This window comes from Strix aluco, chromosome 10, assembly GCF_031877795.1.
Source record: "Strix aluco isolate bStrAlu1 chromosome 10, bStrAlu1.hap1, whole genome shotgun sequence".
Lineage (NCBI taxonomy): Eukaryota > Metazoa > Chordata > Aves > Strigiformes > Strigidae > Strix > Strix aluco.
In genome coordinates, this window is record NC_133940.1 from 18380816 (window position 1) to 18397804 (window position 16989).

General features: G+C 58.6%; 1 protein-coding gene and 1 pseudogene across 2 annotated transcripts; both read left to right on the forward strand.

Annotated features, from left to right (window-relative positions):
• The first annotated feature begins 949 nt into the window (after positions 1 to 949).
• Positions 950 to 9007, forward strand: SLC7A3 (solute carrier family 7 member 3). 2 transcript variants are annotated; one of them, XM_074835600.1, is made up of 12 exons: positions 950 to 1271; positions 3372 to 3780; positions 3987 to 4145; positions 4232 to 4412; positions 4514 to 4626; positions 5616 to 5838; positions 6033 to 6172; positions 6252 to 6354; positions 6659 to 6849; positions 7513 to 7679; positions 7960 to 8068; positions 8175 to 9007. In XM_074835600.1, exons 2-12 carry the CDS (start codon positions 3411 to 3413, stop codon positions 8306 to 8308), a joined length of 1890 nt encoding a protein of 629 aa, XP_074691701.1. In that variant the 5' UTR covers positions 950 to 1271; positions 3372 to 3410; the 3' UTR covers positions 8309 to 9007. The 2 variants fall into 2 exon arrangements, with proteins under 2 accessions (XP_074691701.1, XP_074691702.1); XM_074835601.1 differs by lacking the exon at positions 950 to 1271 and adding an exon at positions 1372 to 1563.
• A 1152-nt stretch (positions 9008 to 10159) lies between these two features.
• Positions 10160 to 13269, forward strand: LOC141927707 (serine protease 23-like; annotated as a pseudogene).
• The last annotated feature ends 3720 nt before the right edge of the window (positions 13270 to 16989 follow it).

Sequence of the window (16989 nt, forward strand, 5' to 3'; positions counted from 1 at the left end):
AGCTCAAGAAGGAGCAGGAAGTGACAGGGTGCTAACAGTAATTTCTGTATCTTGATATCGAGCTTGCTTCTTGGCGGGAAGCGTGCGGCCGGGGAGGCGTTGCTGAACCACGGCTCATTCATCTGCAAGGGCCGAGAGTGGGAGGAGAGCCTGCGTCACTGCCTGGCAGCTGTGCTTGCAGGATGTTGCTCTTTCCGTTGCCTTGACATAATTTTCCCTGAGCGGAGCCTTTTTGGCTCCCCAGCCCTTCCGTGTGCACCCCCGGGGGAGGTGGGTGGGCAGGTGCCCAGCGCAGGGCCTGTAGCACCTTGCCTGCTGCTCTTGCCCGCTCTGCTGCGAGCGGCTGGGAGCCTGTTGCTTCTGTAGCCTGGGAGGGAGCAGGGCCTTGCCCGCGATGTCAGCGAGAGGCTGGCTCACCTGCCACCATCGGTGGGTGCTCGGGTGGTGTTCACAACGCCCGAACGCTGGATGGCATCAGGAGCAGGTTTTGGGGTGGCTGGTCCCAGCCTGTGTGCTGGAGAGAAGGGTGCTGGCTCCTGCCTCGCTCCTGGCTGCCGTCGGTTCTCCCGAGCAGGACCTGGACCAGATGATCCCGGAGGTCCCTTCCAACCCCATATTCTATGATCTGTGACCAGTGTTTCCCATCCCTTCGAGCTGCCTGTTGCTGCCGTAGGTGAGGAGACCGCAGTGGAACAGTGGGGCTGAGCCCCCTCCATGCCCCGGGCTGGGCTCTGGCTGTGGAGAGGCTACCACCCCCCCCCCCCCCGGCACATCTGGGCCCGGGGGACCCTCAGCCCCCCCATCTGTGGCCGCACCGTCCCTCGCCCTGGGCTCGACGTTGCCTCCCGCTGCAGCCGCGCTCCCGAGGGCCGAGCCTGGCCCCCGCCCCGCGGCCATTTAGGGCTCGAAATTGGGGGTTTTTTATTAACCGGGTGACAGAGCTCGAGGAACCGGCCACGAGTGGGGCTGGGCTGGGCGGGGACGGGCTTTCCCCGCACCGGCCGCGGGGCTCGTCCCGCTCGCCCGTCGCTTCCCCTGGGCGGGTTGGGGCGAGTCTGCGGCGAGCGGGGAGAGGCCGCCCGGGGGGGCGAGCGCCGGTGCCTGTTTCCGGGGTCGGCTCGGGGCGGAGCCGGTCCCGCCGTTCAGCCCCTTCAGCGTCAGCGGCGACAGTAGTCCCGGGGCGAGCGGAGCTGAACGCGACCGTACCGGAGCGAGCCGAGCCGATCCGAGCTGAGCCGAGCCGAGCTGAGCCGAGCCGAGCCGAGCCGCCGGTGAGTCGCGGCGGGCGCTGCCGCCACCGGGCCGGACGGGGCCTGGCGCAACCGGTGCCGCGCTTGCATCAGCCACCGCCCGCACGTGGGGCCGGTGCGGGCGGCGGGACCGGGACCTGCCGAGGCGCCCCGTCCCGATCCCGCCTTCTCCGGGGCAGCGTCGGGCTCCCCGGCGGGACGGAGCGTGGCTGGCAGCTCCCCGGGGCTGGAGATGCCCCCGTGGGGGCTTGGATGAGGGTCCCGGGCGGGGGCTGGTGGCCCCGGCACCTGCCCTGAGCCGCGGCGAGATGCGGTGGGGTACTGCGAGACGCAGCGAGTGGCGGGAGCTGTCACCTCACACGTTGTTGCTCCTCTCCCCTCTCCTCCCCTCTCTCCCCTCTTCTCCCTCTCTTCTCTCCCCCCCCCTCTCTCTCTCCTCTTCCCCTCTTCTTTCTTTCTTCCCCTCTTCTTTCTTTCTTCCCCTCTTCTTTCTTTCTTCTCCTCTTCTTTCTTTCTTCCCCTCTCCTTTCTTCCCCTCTCTCCTCTCTCCCTCCCTCTCCCCTGCCTGCCCGTCGCTCGCTGGGTGCTCACCATCTCAGGCGCCAGTGTTACAGCGTGGCATTCAGCGAGACACCTCTCCGGCCGTGGGATGAGCCTCCCCGGAGCCAGCCGATCCTAGGCCGGCTCTGCCAGGGGCTGGCGAGGGTCTGGGTGCTGAACATCTTCCTTTCACCGGGCACAGCAGGGCCCATGGGCATGTGGAGGGGGTGGCTGTCCCACATGTTCCTGCTCTGCGCACTTGTGCTTTCTTTTTTGTGCTGCTCTGGCAATGAGGGCTGAGCATGTTTCTGCTGCCAGCCCTGTGCAGTTTCCTGAGCTGGTGTCGGGCATCAGAAATCCTTGGAGCAATCAAGCAGCACTGGGAAGGCAGCTAAAGCTGTCTGGACAGTGACTGGGGAGGGTGCCAGTGCTGGGACACTTGTTGTTCCCTTGAAACCTGGCCCAGAGGCAGCCCCGGGCTGGGATGACTCCTTGGGCCAAGGCCACATGTGGCACATGCCAGCTCAGGGGGACGTTTCTCCAGTAACGGGCTGATTTACTGGTTATGGGGAAGCAGCTAAGCTGGTGGCTGCCGCTGCAACCCTGGTAATCCCCCTCGGTGGAAAAGGGTCAAAAAGTTACCCTCGTGTATACTTACGCTGATCCATACAGCGTGGCGTTGGTGCTGCCCCGGGTGCCTGGCTGGAGTGTGTTTCGGTTCCCAGTGAAGGGAGAAGCTGGTGGGGGGAAGGTGCTGTTGCACTGCTGGTCACAGGGTGCCAGCCACCAGCCATGGGCATGGGACCCACTTTCCTTGTGGCTCCTCTCACCCTGTGCCGTCTGCCTGCTCCACAGGGTGCTTGTCTCCCAGAGCTTTTTGGGGAGGGGTGGCTGCTGTGAGCAAGGGGAGTGGGGGTGTCACACATTTAGGGCAATCGCAGCCTGTGGAGCCTGTGGGCTGCTCGGCAAGTGCCATCGGCACACGAGGGATGTGTGCTGGGGGCCTGCGCTGTGTGTCTGGCCACGCATCCCTACCGAGGGTGTAGTGCAGATGCTAGGAGCAAAGGAGGAATGGCTGTGTCCCAGTGAGTCAGCCTAGCCTGCCAAATCCTCTCACTGGAGGAATGCTTTGTCTCCCTGCCATCGCCCTGCGCACGCCCACACAACCAGGCCGGAGGGATGCGCCAGCAGTCAAGTTTGGGCCGAGGGATCTCCAGGCTGCCAAATCAGTGGGGAGTTGCTGGGAGCCAGTGGGGAAGCTCTGGGACATGCCCAGGGGCCCCGTGGTGGGGACCACACAGGGCTTGTGCAATGATCTCCCACCATGGACTCGCTGGATTCATCCCTGGCTCTCTCCGGGCACAGGGGCTGTGCAGGTGGGGTATGCACAGCCCCATGGTGCCTTGGAGGGAGCCACCACAGTCTCTGCCCCATCGGCGTGGTGGGGGCTTGGTGCCGATGGGGTGGCTGGGAGCAGGCACAGCTCCTGTGGGCATCACTGCCTGCCCTGCTGCCTGCAGTGTGGGTCCTGCTGCCTGCAGGACATTGAGCTTCACGCTCCTGTGGTCCCTTCTCTTGCAGAGGTTTTGGGTAGCTGAGCACCACACACGAGAGGACAAGATGTTCGGGGGGAAAATGGCCAGCTTTGGGAAGAAGCTGATTCGCCGGCGCGTGGTGGATTTGAGCTCTGAGGACACACGTTTTGCTCGCTGCCTCTCCACGCTGGACCTCGTAGCCCTGGGGGTGGGCAGCACGCTGGGGGCCGGTGTGTACGTGCTGGCTGGGGAGGTGGCCAAGGAGATGGCTGGTCCTTCCATTGTCCTCTGCTTCCTGGTAGCTGCTTTCTCATCGGTACTGGCTGGACTCTGCTACGCGGAGTTTGGGGCCCGTGTCCCCAAGACTGGCTCTGCCTACCTCTACAGCTACGTCACTGTTGGTGAAATCTGGGCTTTCACAACTGGCTGGAACCTCATTCTCTCCTATGTGATAGGTACGGGGCCCGGCAGGGTGCTGGCATGTGTGCCCGGGCTCCTTCCAGCACCACAGTAGCAGTGGGGGTGGTTTATGAGGGCAGCGTGTGGTGCTGCAGGAGCAGGGTGTGGGGTGGGATCAGCAGGGAGGCGGGTACTGGAGTGGGGATGGCTGGTGCTGCTCTGCCCTGGGCTTGGGCTGATGCTCAGATTTGCCATCAACCAGGCACGGCCAGTGTGGCTCGAGCCTGGAGCGCAGCATTTGACAACATCATTGGCAACCACATCTCCACCTTCTTCATGAACAAGACCTCACTGAACCTGCCGGGGGTGCTGGCCGAGCACCCGGACTTCTTCGCTGTGATCCTGATTGGGCTGCTCACTGGTGAGTGAGTAGGAGCAGCTCCGTGGCACAGCGGGTGGTGGCGTGGGAGCTCAGCAGGTCCCCACTCACTCCTCCCATCCCTGTAGTGCTGCTGGCCTTCGGCGTCAGTGAATCTGCCCTTGTGAACAAAATCTTCACGGCGGTGAACCTGGTGGTGCTGGGCTTCGTCATCATCGCCGGCTTCGTGAAGGGAGACATCAAGAACTGGCAGCTCTCGGAGGAGGACTACAGGAACCTCTCATACCTGGACCCACCGGATGACATCGAGTGAGGAGAGCAACCGTGCCAGGCCAGGGTCCAGCACAGGGCTGGCACCAGCCCTGCTGTCCATGCACCCCATGGCAGCTGCTCTCCTCCCTCCTTTCCAGGAAAAAAGACTTTGGCTCCGGTGGGTTTGTCCCCTTTGGACTGGAAGGGATCCTGACGGGCGCTGCCACCTGTTTCTACGCCTTTGTGGGCTTTGACTGTATCGCCACCACAGGTACCACCCTGGGCGAGGGTGGTGTGGGTACTTCCCCAGTCCAGCCAGCAACTGGCTGGGACCCGCCGGGGAGGATGCTCCATGGCGTGGGAAACAGCCCATCCCACCGCTCCTGGGAGGTTTCCCTGCAGCAGCTCTGTCCCCAGCTGGACCAGCACAAAAGGGCTCACAGCCTGCCCTGCCCCAGGAATAAGGGCTCCCTGCACCACGTGGTGGGAGCGGGTCTGCACTCTGCCTGTGCAGGCAGCTCCCGGGGCAGCAGGGAGCATTTCTGCAGCTGAGTTGAAGCTGTGACAGTGCTGGGAATTGCTAGTGCCTCCTGGTTATTATCCAGCCTCAAGCAACGTTTTTCTAAATGATTGAGTTTGTGCAGAACCGCTGCTCTCTGGAACGCAGGGAGCCCTCTTAATTTCCTCTCATTCCTCTAGGAATCTACTTAGCGGGTGGCTGGTACAGGCTGTTCTGCCTGACCTCCCTGCCTATGCCTCCTGGCCCTCAGGGGCTGCCCAGCAGCTGCCTCCTTCCCTCCTACACCCGCTGCCGAGCCCCTTGCCAGGGAGCGTGGTGCAGCAGGGGAGCACACCTTTGCAAAGGCTGGGGGGCAGAGGGCACAGTGGCTGCGTCGCTGTGCCCACGCACACGGATGATGTGCATTCAGCGGGCTCTGTGGGGAGCGGGAGCTGCTGGTGAGGGCAGAGGGCTGGCATGACTGCAGGGGCTATGAGCCCAGCTGCCGGGCAGCCGCATGCTGGGAAGCCAGGACAGCAGCCATGCACCTCTGCTCTCGGCAGTGCCAAAGCCTCTGCCAGCGCAGCAGCATGGCGAGGGACACCCCTCTCTAACAGCGCCTGTCTGCTGCTGCCCAGCCCCACGCTGCCACAGAATGTCCCTGCTGTGACTTGTCTCCTGGGGCCAGCTGCCTCGTGCTGTGCTGTGGAGCGGGCATGGATGCAGAGCAGGGACGGACGCTGCCTCTTATCTCTGCACAGGGGAGGAAGCCAGGAACCCACAGCGCTCAATCCCCATTGGCATCATTGTGTCCCTCCTCATCTGCTTCGTGGCTTATTTTGGGGTCTCTGCAGCCCTGACCCTCATGGTGCCCTACTTCCTCCTGAACAAGGAAAGCCCCCTGCCTGAGGCTTTCAAGGCAGTGGGCTGGGAGCCTGCCCGCTATGCTGTTGCCGTTGGCTCGCTGTGTGCCCTCTCCACCAGGTAGGACTGGCTCCATCCCTGGCATGGCCTGGCACAGCATGGGGACCAGCAGCAGCACGTGTCCCCGGCTGGGCTGGGGGTTTGCCCCATCCGTCTGGTGTCCTGCTCCCAGCACAGAGCCGGTCCCGTCCCTGTCTGGGTGAGGGGCGTGGACAGCTTGCTTGACAGGCCCTGAGCCACCTCTCCCCACGCAGCTTGTTGGGGTCCATGTTCCCCATGCCCCGTGTGATCTATGCCATGGCAGAGGATGGGCTGCTCTTCAAGTTCCTCTCCAGCATCAACAACCGCACGAAGACCCCTCTATCAGCCACCATCGCCTCGGGGCTCCTCGCGGGTAAGGCTCCCAGCTGCCACCTCACACTTGGCCCCACGATGGTCCAGAGCTGTGCTCATGCTGCATGTCCTCGTTGCAGCGGTGATGGCCTTCCTGTTTGACCTGAAGGACCTGGTGGACCTCATGTCGATTGGCACACTGCTGGCCTACTCCCTGGTGGCGGTGTGTGTGCTCATCCTCCGGTGGGTGCCTCCTCTTGTGTAGCAATGCCCAGGGCAGATGTGCCTTGTGTCAGGCCTGGGGGTCATGGTCAAAGGTTTTTCCTGGGGGGATGCAGCCTGGGGAAGCATCAAGCCTCCGAGATGGAGGCTGCTCACAAGACCCTGCATGGTGTCTCTGGGCACATCCATGGGGTGGCTGTTGCAGGGCTGCTGCCAGAGCAGCACGTGGGGCTGGAGGAGTGGGAGGGGTATGAGGGTGCTGCCTACTATCCCCCTACGCTGGGAAGTTCCTCAGGCTTCACTGCTGCTTGTCCCATCTGCTCAGGTACCAGCCTGGGCAGCTGAACTCCCCGAAGGCCATAGAAATGCTGGAGCTGAATGGAAACGAGGAGGAGAGGGTGATCATGAACCCAACCTTCACTGCTACCAGTGCCCTGAAGATGCTCTTCAACCCACCCACGGACACCCCCACTGCGCTCTCAGGGCGCATCATCTACATCTGTGTCTCGGTCATTGGTGAGTGAGCGGGAGCTGGCAGCTGATGTCCCCTCCTGCCAGGGGCCAGAGCATCTTGGTGTGTCTTGGCAGAGCCGGGAAGGGATGGTGGGCATGCCGGGCAGAGGAGAGGATCCGGGCAGCACAGGCTGTCACCTGCTCTTGGCAGTGCCAGTGGATACTGGCCTGCTCTGCCCTGAGCAGGGTGCCAAGCACCAGGCATGGCTGGGGCTGGGGGTACACGGGGGCTGATGGAGGATGTGGGCGCTAAGCCAGGCATGTGCGGGTGGTCATGGGAGCTCCCTGTGACGAGCCTGGCCAGGCTGGCCACCCAGCGAGGGTGGTCCCTAGCCCTCCGAGAGTGCTCAGGCTTGCCCAGTGAGGTTTGATCTGTCCATCAATGGCTTCATTGTGCAGCCAGAATGGGGTGGCTTGGCCAGGTCTGGGTAAGCATCAGAGCTGGGTTTGAGCCCAACTGAGTGCAGGCTCCCCTCGGCTTGCCAGGCTGGAAAGTTCCCCCTGGCAAAGTGCTTTCCTAAGGCTTTGGGGTGGTGTTGGAGACAGCACATGCTGGACCCATACCTGACTGGGAGGAGTGGGTGTCTCAGCCCAGCCGTTGGTGAGGCTCGGGGTCCCGGGGAGGCCATGTGCCATGCAGCCCCTCAACTGCCCCCTCTCTTGCAGCCACACTGATCACAGTTATCTGCATGGTCCTGACCCTCGAGATGACCGCGCTGAAGAATGCCAGTGTTGGCTGGATCGTGCTCCTGGTGCTGCTCCTCGTGGTTCTGCTCATTTCCACCGTCATCATTTGGAGGCAGCCGCAGAGCAATGCACGATTGAACTTCAAAGTGAGTGCAGCCCACAGCAGCTCAGCGTCTGCACCCCCGTGGACCCCTGGCAGGGTCTGGGCCATTGCAGGGTCTGCCAGGGCTCACTGCTGGGCAGTCACTGTCCAGGAAAGTGCAGGCCTCCACGATGTAGCTCTCCGAGGTGCAGTCCCCAGTGTCGCAGTGCCCGGATGCTTTCTGAGCTGTAGCAGGGGTAGGATCCCTCTGTGGCCAGAAGCATCCTCAGGCTTGGCTGGGTGCCTCAAGGCACAGCTGACATGGCGTCTTTCGTCCCTTACAGGTACCTTTCCTCCCGTTTCTGCCAATCTTCAGCCTGTTCATTAACATCCTGCTGATGGTACAGCTGAGTGCCAGCACCTGGGGGTGGTTTGCCATCTGGATGGTTGTGGGTAGGTGTCCTGCAGTGGGGAGCGTGGTGCCTGCAGGGTGTCCCCTGCGGGTCTGTTACACTGGCAGCCTGCCACTGCACTCTTCATTGTGGAAACTGTCCTGCAGGTTTTATGATTTACTTCGGCTACGGGATTCGGAACAGCGTGGAAGGGAAAAATGCGGAGGAACCCTGTGCCACAGTAGAAAAGCCTCTGTGCCACCCTGAACTGGACCTCAGCCCTGGGGCTGCTGCGGTCTGAGGGATCAGGCACAGGCACTCCGTGGACCTCTGTCAGTATTCCCACTTGAGGACCAGATCGTGATCCACATCGTACATTCATCCCATCTCCTGAGGGGAATGAGTCCCAGAGTCAGGACCGCGGAGTCAGCTGCCCTGTCCCCTTGCAGAACAGAGTTCACAGATTCCCAGGGCCGGGCGGGAGTGCTGGTGGCCCGGGGCTGGTCTCTGCCATCCCCCCAACCCCCGCCAAGGGGCAGGACACTGGCATGGCCCTGCTGCTGTGGAAGCTGCTATCAGAAATGCTGCTTTCCCTGCACACGGGAGGCCCCACGTGATGGTGCAGCTGTATTTGTTCCATCTGTCCATGTGGCTGTGGTCACCACCTCCTCTCCGTGCTTTCCAAGTGCTGGGTGTTTACATGACAACCATGGCTGGAGCTGTGCGAAGAGGCTTGGGATGGCTCATTCTGGTACTGCCAGCAATTCGGTACTCCCTGGCAGCACAGGGCTCAGCTGGCTGAAACTTGTGGATTTGCATCCCACACTGAGCCCTGTGCTGCCCCAGTCATGCTGCTTGGTGTGAACAGCTAGCTCAGGTGTCTGTGAAGATGTCCACAGTATAGCTGTACTGCTGTCCAATATTGTATGCTTTTGTATAATTGGTAATTTTAATGTCAATTTTTATACTTACTAAACTAAATGATGTTTAAGTGCTTGGATCTGTTGCTTCTGCTGCATCTTGTGTTCATGCCCTGTGGTCACTGACCCCTGGGCAGGACCCCATATGCTACTGGGCCGTGTGCCAGGCTGGTGCCAGCACAGAGCAGGGCTTGGCCACAGCTGGCTCTGCAGGGTGAGCCCCCTGCCCAAAACCTGCCCAAAACCTGCTGCCTGGCCCTCACGTTGTCCCTTGGGGTGCAGTGCTCTAGGCCAGCTCACCTCAGCATTGCTGGTACCTGTGGGCAGGACGCCAGCCTGCCATGGCCTCATGCTGCAGTCCCTGTGCTGCCTGGGAGTGTGTCACCGGGTCCCAGGGCAGTGGCTGCAGTAAAGACCTTGGAAGTATCTCCTGGAGGCTCCAGCAATGGCCTGCAGAGGAAGCGTGGCCAGGAGCTGGGCTGCATCCAGGTGAGAAGATGGTGATTTCCTAGATTCTGGTCTGGTCTAAATCAGCCCTGTCAGATTATTCTGCAAAATAAACTAATTTAGGGCAGATGGATCTTGCATGGGTTTGGCATCTCTCCCTGTTTACTGGCAGTGGAACAGGGTCACTGCACGGTCAGTGGCAAGGGATCCACACCATCAGCTCTGCTTGGCCCCTGGGCTGGCGCTGTGAGCCCTGCCCCAGGGCTGTGCCTGGAGTGAAAGGGGCTGCAGCACCTGCTCTGGCCTCACGCTGGGTGCTGCCTGCCCCGAGCTGCCGTGCCCTGCCAGAGCCTCAGGCTCCAGCCCTCAAACACAGCTGACTCCTGGCATTGACTCCTTGTAGGTGCTTCCAGCTCTCCTTGGTGTGCCAATGCTGGGTCCCACCACCCTGTCTGGTAGGTATCTTCTGGCTGGGGGCAGCACATGGGGGCCCTGCTGAGCCCTGAGCCTGCAGTCCCCCCAGCACCCATGCACCCAGGTTCAGGTGCTGTTGCCCAAGCCACTAGGGCCTGTGATATGGCTGCAGCCTTCACCCCCTGACTCAGCACTGCTGCAGCCCCCTGTGCCTTTGTGCCCGTGTCCCCGTGCACGTGTGCACACCCATGCCCATGGCCATGTGTGGGTCTGTTTGTGCCCACAGACATGCCCATGCCTGGCTCCAGGCCATCCCACTGAGCACTAGTGTCTCATCCTGGGCACCCATTGGGACTGGCAGAGCTCTGGACATGGAGTGGGGTGATGGAAGCCCTGGGCACCTCCCAGCCTGGCAGGTAAGCAACTGTCTGGCAGCCATCAGTCCGTGCCGGTGCGGGGTCGTGGGTCAGTGGGTCAGTGCCCAAGCACGTGGCAGGAGTGCAGCGGCCCTGTCCACCCCTGAGCCCCATGCTGGATGCCCTGCCCTTCTCTGCCTGCCTGGAGGGGCCATGCCAGTTCTGGGCATCCACTCTGGGGGCATCCTGCCTCTATCTGCCTGCTGCCTCCTTCTGCTCCATCCAGGCTATCAGAGCTGCCAGGGATGGCACTGCATCCTTCACCAGGCAGTGCCTCTGCTTTTCCCAGGCTCCGCTGGTGCTGCTGTACATCTTCGTGCATGAATTTGTGGGTAAATAGCACCCAGCCAGAACCCCAGCATGTTGTTGGCATAAGGGAGCTGCCTGTGGGGCTCCCACTGCTCTAACTGCTGTGTGTGGCCCGCTGAGATGCTCTGATAGCAGCCCAGGGCTCCATTGTGTAGAGAGGGGCTGGGAGGGAAGAATGTTCCTGTGTGAAGGCTGTCAGGTGTTGGTGGCTGCAGGGTAGGCTTTCTACTCCTACACCAGTCTGGAAAGGGCCATTTTCTAGTTTGAGAAAATGCAGCAAAAAGCAGAGCCTGGCTTTGCCGCTGAGAGGCCTGGTCCCCAGCCCTGCACACAGCTGCCTGTGGTTTGCCCCATCAGCCGGGGAGTTTCCACCCAGATTTGCAGCACGTGCTGTGTTCCTGCCTGCTGCCTGGCTGTGGGCCTCTCCAGAGTGGCTCCAGTCCCAGCAGAGAGGCTGGCAGAGTCCTGGAGGGAACCAGACAAGCCTGAAGCTGCTTCCCTGCCTGTGCCTGGGTGTTGGGCAGACCGGGCACAAGCGTGGGCAGGAGCACGGGCAGGGGAGGCAGGGCTGGCTCCTGTTTTCAGTGCTATCTTGCTGGCTGTAGCTCTGGGGACGGCACTCAGCCCAGGCTCCCCTGGGAGCTACAGCCAGGGCTTGGTTTGTGATCTCCTTGTTGCCATCCCCCCTTCATTTAGAGGGGAGCTGGAGGGTTGTTGGCTCCAGATGTGTTTAGCTCAAGCCATGCTGAGGGGGCAGGCAGCTGGGGCAGCATTGCAGCGCAGGCCTGACTGCGGCCACCGCCTGAGGGCAACATGCTCTGGCTGTGGGCACAGCACTGGTGGGCCAGGGCATGGAGGGTGCAGATAGCAAGTGGCTCTCAGCCTCCCTCCCCGCATGGCTCCACCCTGTGCCTTTCATAACCCCACGCAGTGCCACGTGTCTGGTGCAGACCCAGGCTGCCCTTGGGGGACACGGGGCTTTCCTGGTGGAGGTGTCGGAGCAGATCTCTCTGCCCACCAGCTGCTTAACGAGGGAGAGCCTCCGGGGGGGCTGCCGAGAGGAGCCTGAGCAAGTACGCAGGCTCGGGGCAGGATGGAGATGGAGGGCTGTGCTGCTGAGCTGTTGGAGGAAGAGCTGGCACTGCAGAGCCTGCACTGCTCCCCTGCCAGAACAGGGGTGGCCCTGGCATGTGGAGATGTAGCAGCAGATTAAATTTTAAATTGGGTACCATGATCTGTTTGGGAATTAAAACAGGCTGGCTAGCCTGCACTGTTCTGTGACACCAAATACTTCAACCTGAGGAGCTAATGTGCCGCCTTCTCCCCTTGAGGACCCACAAGCAGGTACCTCCTCCCTGCAGATGACCAGCTGGTGGAGGGGAACTGAGTGGCTGCCAGTGGGATGCATCCATCAGCAGGACACAAGCCCTGGAACCCAGGAAATCCACCCCGGGGCAGATGGGGTTACTGGTGCAACAGAGCAAACTCATGAGCTCGTGATATTTCTGCAGCGGTTGTGCTGCAGGGCCTCACCGTCCAGAAGAGCTCCAGGAGATCAAAGCTGGTGCCGGGTGAGATTCCTATCTCTCCTTACTCACCCGGCTCCAGGCAGGTCCCAACCCTTCTGCTTTCTGCGGTAACAGCTTAAGCACGCACAGCCGAGTAGCTGGCAGGAGGCAGCGTGCATCCGATAATCCTCCCAGCCCTGAGCCGCAGCAGGTGGCCAGCTCTCCAATCATGCAGGCTTAATGCTCTCCTTGCTTTGCCTTTGTAGGTCTGGCATGATGACTTGCTGCCAGGTGGTTGCTCCGCTCTTGCTCTCCTTTCTTCCCAGTGCTGCAGCTGGTGACCTGGTTCCCGCTCTTGTTTCCCGGCCCACGTTCCAACTAGCCAAAGGGTGGTTCTTGTCACAGCCTGTCCCGGAGCTGACAACACCCTGCAACAATGCCTGTGCTGAGCAAGAGGCCACCTTGGTCCCTCAGGACTTCCAGGAGTACCTTGGTTATGAGACAGTGTATCCCAATGGCACCCGCATCCTCACTACAGTAGAAGTGAGTCCTGGTGCAAGTGGTATGGAGAGGAGACAGCAGAGGTGGCGTGTGTGATGCAAGCGGCAGATTTATGGCATGGACTGGTGGTTTTCCATCAGTGGGAACCACTTCCTGATGAACTACCCCTTCTCTGCCACTGTCAAGGTCTCCATGGGCTGCACGGGTGTGCTGGTGTCCAAGCGGCACATCCTCACTGCTGCCCACTGCATTCATGACAGCAAAGACTACGTGAAGGGGGCCAAGAAGATCAAGGTGGGTTTCCTGATGCAGGTGCAGGGTGCTGACAATGGGAGGGGGAGGCTGGTGATGCGCTGGGCACACTGGTGCTCACACATCAGGCTGATGGCAGCTCCAGCAGCGGAGGAGATGCCTTGGAAGAAGGTTCTTTTCCCAGGGTTTGACAGCAACAGGCCAGCTGAGCTGGTCTACTGTTTCTGTGGGGTGAAGGATGAGATAGTCCACATCATCTACCAGCACTGCGATGCCAGGCCTGGTGCATCCAGCTCTGGGATGTATGGCAAAGTGTGGGACCCTGTCTGACACAAATGGGAGAGGAAGGTGGTCAGGGTCTTCTCAGGGCACCAGTGGCTGGAAGTGGCTGGGAAGCACCACAATGGTAATGATGCTGTTTGCCTGACTGCTCTAAAGTTTGCTCAGATTTGTTACTGGATCAAAGGGGACTCTAAAAGCTGTCACACTGAATAAGAACCTCATCCTGTCTCTTCCCCTCCCCAGTGCAGATGGCTTTGATGTGGTGTTCCTGAGTGAGAGCGTGGCCAAGGAGCCTGAGCAAGAGCAGTGTTTCCTGGCAAAACTGCTCCACTTTGTTCTGTTCTTTATCATGGAGGAAGAGGGTCTCCACAGATCACAAGGAATCCAGCAGAAACCGACAGGAGTCCAAGTACTGATTCCCCAGAAAGCCTGAGGGTGGTTTAAGTGCCTTTGGTTGATGCTGGCATTAATTCAGCATCAGGGTTCTTTGCAGAAAAAGCTTGTCTGTCGACCAGGGGAAGTGGCCTCTGCTTCCAGCATGTTAACTGCTCATGACTTGGAGAGGCAGCCACATGCTTGCTGCTAAGCTGTACCCAGTTTCTCTTGGGTCTCATCGGGTGTCTCAGTCTGTTGGCTGCACTGCCCAGTTTGGCACTGCCCAAGCAATGTGAGGACAAAGGGTTTTCTCTCCTAACAGGACCTTTGTGTGCTGATGAAAGGTGTCTGAAAGGCAGCCTTGGAGCTTGAGTCTTCTGGGCACAGAGTGTGACATAGCCAGGAGCCTGGCCAGGACAGGAGGGTCTGCTCCAGGACCCCGGCAACCACCGTGCTTGGGAACGGTCTTGGCAAGGACACCTCTTCTCCCATGTGCCACCACAGCCCGAGAACTGGGAGAACCCACTGATTTGCAAACTTTCTTATCTCTCTTTGGTTCTGTCTAGGATTCCTGTAGAAGGAAGGAATCCTGACATTTACTGCAGCTGTAGTGTTTGAGGTGGATTCTTTTAGGCAAATGCATGTATTTGAATAAAAGTCAGCACAAATCTCTTTGCAAAGGTTATGTTGAAAGAGAAACGCTGCATAGATTGCTAGCCCTGGTTTGGGACTTGCTGAAGTCCCAACTCTTCCTCCAGACTGAAGTGAGTGGGACAGGGAGATCTGTGTAGAGCTGAAATCACAGTATCTTGCAAAAACAGGGACTGATGCCTTCTGCAGCCATAAACCAGCCCAGGCATCTGGCTGAACAGATTTCTGCATGTTCTGTCACATACATAGGCCTGATCTGTCTAACAGGCCACACCAGGCTGTTCCAGGAGCAAACAGAAAGCTTGCCTTACGTTTCCCTACCTCGTACCCGAGAGATTCCTTTGCTAATCCTAGAGTTTCACAGCTGATACCTCTCCCCATTTTCCTTAAGATTTCCTGTTTCCCTGCTGTGTTTGCCCAGGCAATTATTCCCTCTGTAATTCATATTCTCCACAAGGGACCTCACACTGATGCTGCTTTGCCAGACTGGACAGTTGATTGCTTGTATTTTTCACACCTAAGTCAATGTCCTGCTCTTTTTCACTGCATCTGAGGGGCAGCCCTCATCACAGGCTTCTCAATGCTGTCATTGCTTAAACCTGCTGAAGGCTAAACATGCAGTTCCTTCAAGACCTGCGACAGCTGTACAGGCGCAGCAACCTGACTTGCAAAACAAACAGGCAGGAGACATTTCAACAAACTAAATGTAGCACCCCCTCCCGCTCAGTTATCGAGACCTGGGGGTAATGTGAGTGTTAAACTAATTTAAATTGTATGCCTGGTCTGCAGATGGGTGTGCAACAGTTACTATTATATTGGATGAGATAATGCATGAAAAATCATGATTACACATTACTGGGCAGGAAGCAGCTGCTATTATTTACATAATACAAATCCAATTTACAAAATTTAACTTGTTTAATGGAATTACCTGCCCTAGCTGAGAGGTTCTTGGGGACAGATCAGAAAAGGTTTTCATGTCCTCTGGTCCCTTGTTCAGACCCTAAGAACAGGTTAGAGAGTGTCAGCCATGCTCTTCTTAAAATGGGAAGAAAGCCTGTCATAAACACAGGGGAAGGAGTTCCAGGTTCCTTCCTCTTTGAAGTGCATGTTGGGCCTTCCCTGATTGTGGAATAGGTGACAGGAGAGGGAAAGTTCTCCTAGAACCTGCTGATGTGAAACATAAGGGCTTGCCTTATTCAGAGCAGCTGAACAATTTATAAGCAACTTCCTTCTGACATTGGCCATCAGCTATTGCAAAACAGAAGAGGAGGAAAAGACAGTGCCAAGATGGAAGCCAAGAGAATCACGGCAAGACTTGTACCCCTTTTAGTGTCCATCTCTGTGTTTGCAAGTAAGAGCAGCCCTAAGGCACCAACAGGAGATTTTGCCCCCCAGTTCATGGCATAGAGCAAGTGGTTTTGATGCACAAACTGCAACAGATACAGGACTCACTGTTGTAGTGGGTTGATCTTGGCTGGATGCCAGGTGCCCACCAAGCTGCTCTATCCCTCCACACCAAGGGAGTCTTGGTTTGTGTGATATTGCCACTGGTGCACCATCCTGGTAGCAATTGGCACCTGCTGTTCTTCAACTCACAGCTATCCCACAACAAAGGGACCTTCTGAGAAGCAAGGCAGGGTAGAAAGCTGTTTGATCTTCTCTGCATTCACAGTGGCTACATAAAAAGCCCACTGGTACCCTCTTGGGTCCTTGAAGTACCCTCTGCTGAGGTAGTCTATGCCAAGGATACAAGGGGCCTCTGGGCCGGTCACAGTGGGGGGCTTTTGCCACTTGTCCCCTCTTAACCTCACCTCAGCCTCCAGTATAGACAATTCTTGGCATCCCCCCGTCACTCCAGAGATCCAGATGGGTTCTGTGCCCCTATACCCTGATGGCACCAGTGTACACTGTGCACCAGTGTCTGCCAAAGCCTTATACTTCTGCGGATCTGATGTGCCAGGCCATTAATCCACACAGTCCAGTATACCCCGTCATCCCTTTCCTCCTAGCCAAAGGCAGGGACCCTCTATTTCTGTTTCTGGTCAGAGTATTCACTGTCTGACCCTTTCAGTGCCAGACCAGAAGTTCCCTCACCAGGATCAAGGAGGTGATCTCAGTCCTTCTATGTCTGGTAGATCGCTGATTGCCTTCTTGTGTCTCTACAGCAACAAAGCTGACAGCCTTCTTGGGTGGTCCCTTCTTAACAGATGTCTTCTCTCTCAGTTTGTGTACAGGGGCTTCCAGCTTAAAGGTGGGTTCACCACCCCATTTCCTCATGCCCTCCCCCTGGTCACGCAGGAAGAACCAGAGTGCACCACATGGCATACGCCTGGGGCTCCCTGTCCCTCTGACTGGGGCAGGAGGGGACTGACTTCTTGGGGTGCCCATGACAACCAAGGTGTTGGCCTATAGGGATGAGGAGGGACAGAGATTTTCTTCAAAGTTTTGGAGCCAAGGAGACACTCTCTCCACAGTTGGTGTATCCATATCAGGACAAAACATCATTGCCAAGCTGTTAGAATATGACACTGGGGCACTTTGAATCACCTTCCTCCACATGGCCCGTGAGCACAGGACTTCCTCGGGATCTTTGGAGACCTCATCATTGTCTAGATCACTGTAGATGACTTGAGCACCGCTAATTCTCTCAGGTACAGGATGCTTTCATCTGCGGTAGTCCACTTTCCTTGGGAGTTGACAAGATCTTCCTTGAATGGGTATCTTGCCCTCACACTTGAGACGACCTGTCTCCAGAGACTGCAAATTGCTGCATGTTTTCCAATGCCTCCCTCAATTCCCTGGGTTCTAGCAAGGGAACCCAGCTGTTGAGCTTCCCTACCTTCCAATCGCTGACCATCGGCCCCATTATCCCAGCATCAGAGCAGCCAGGCAGCAATCTACTCA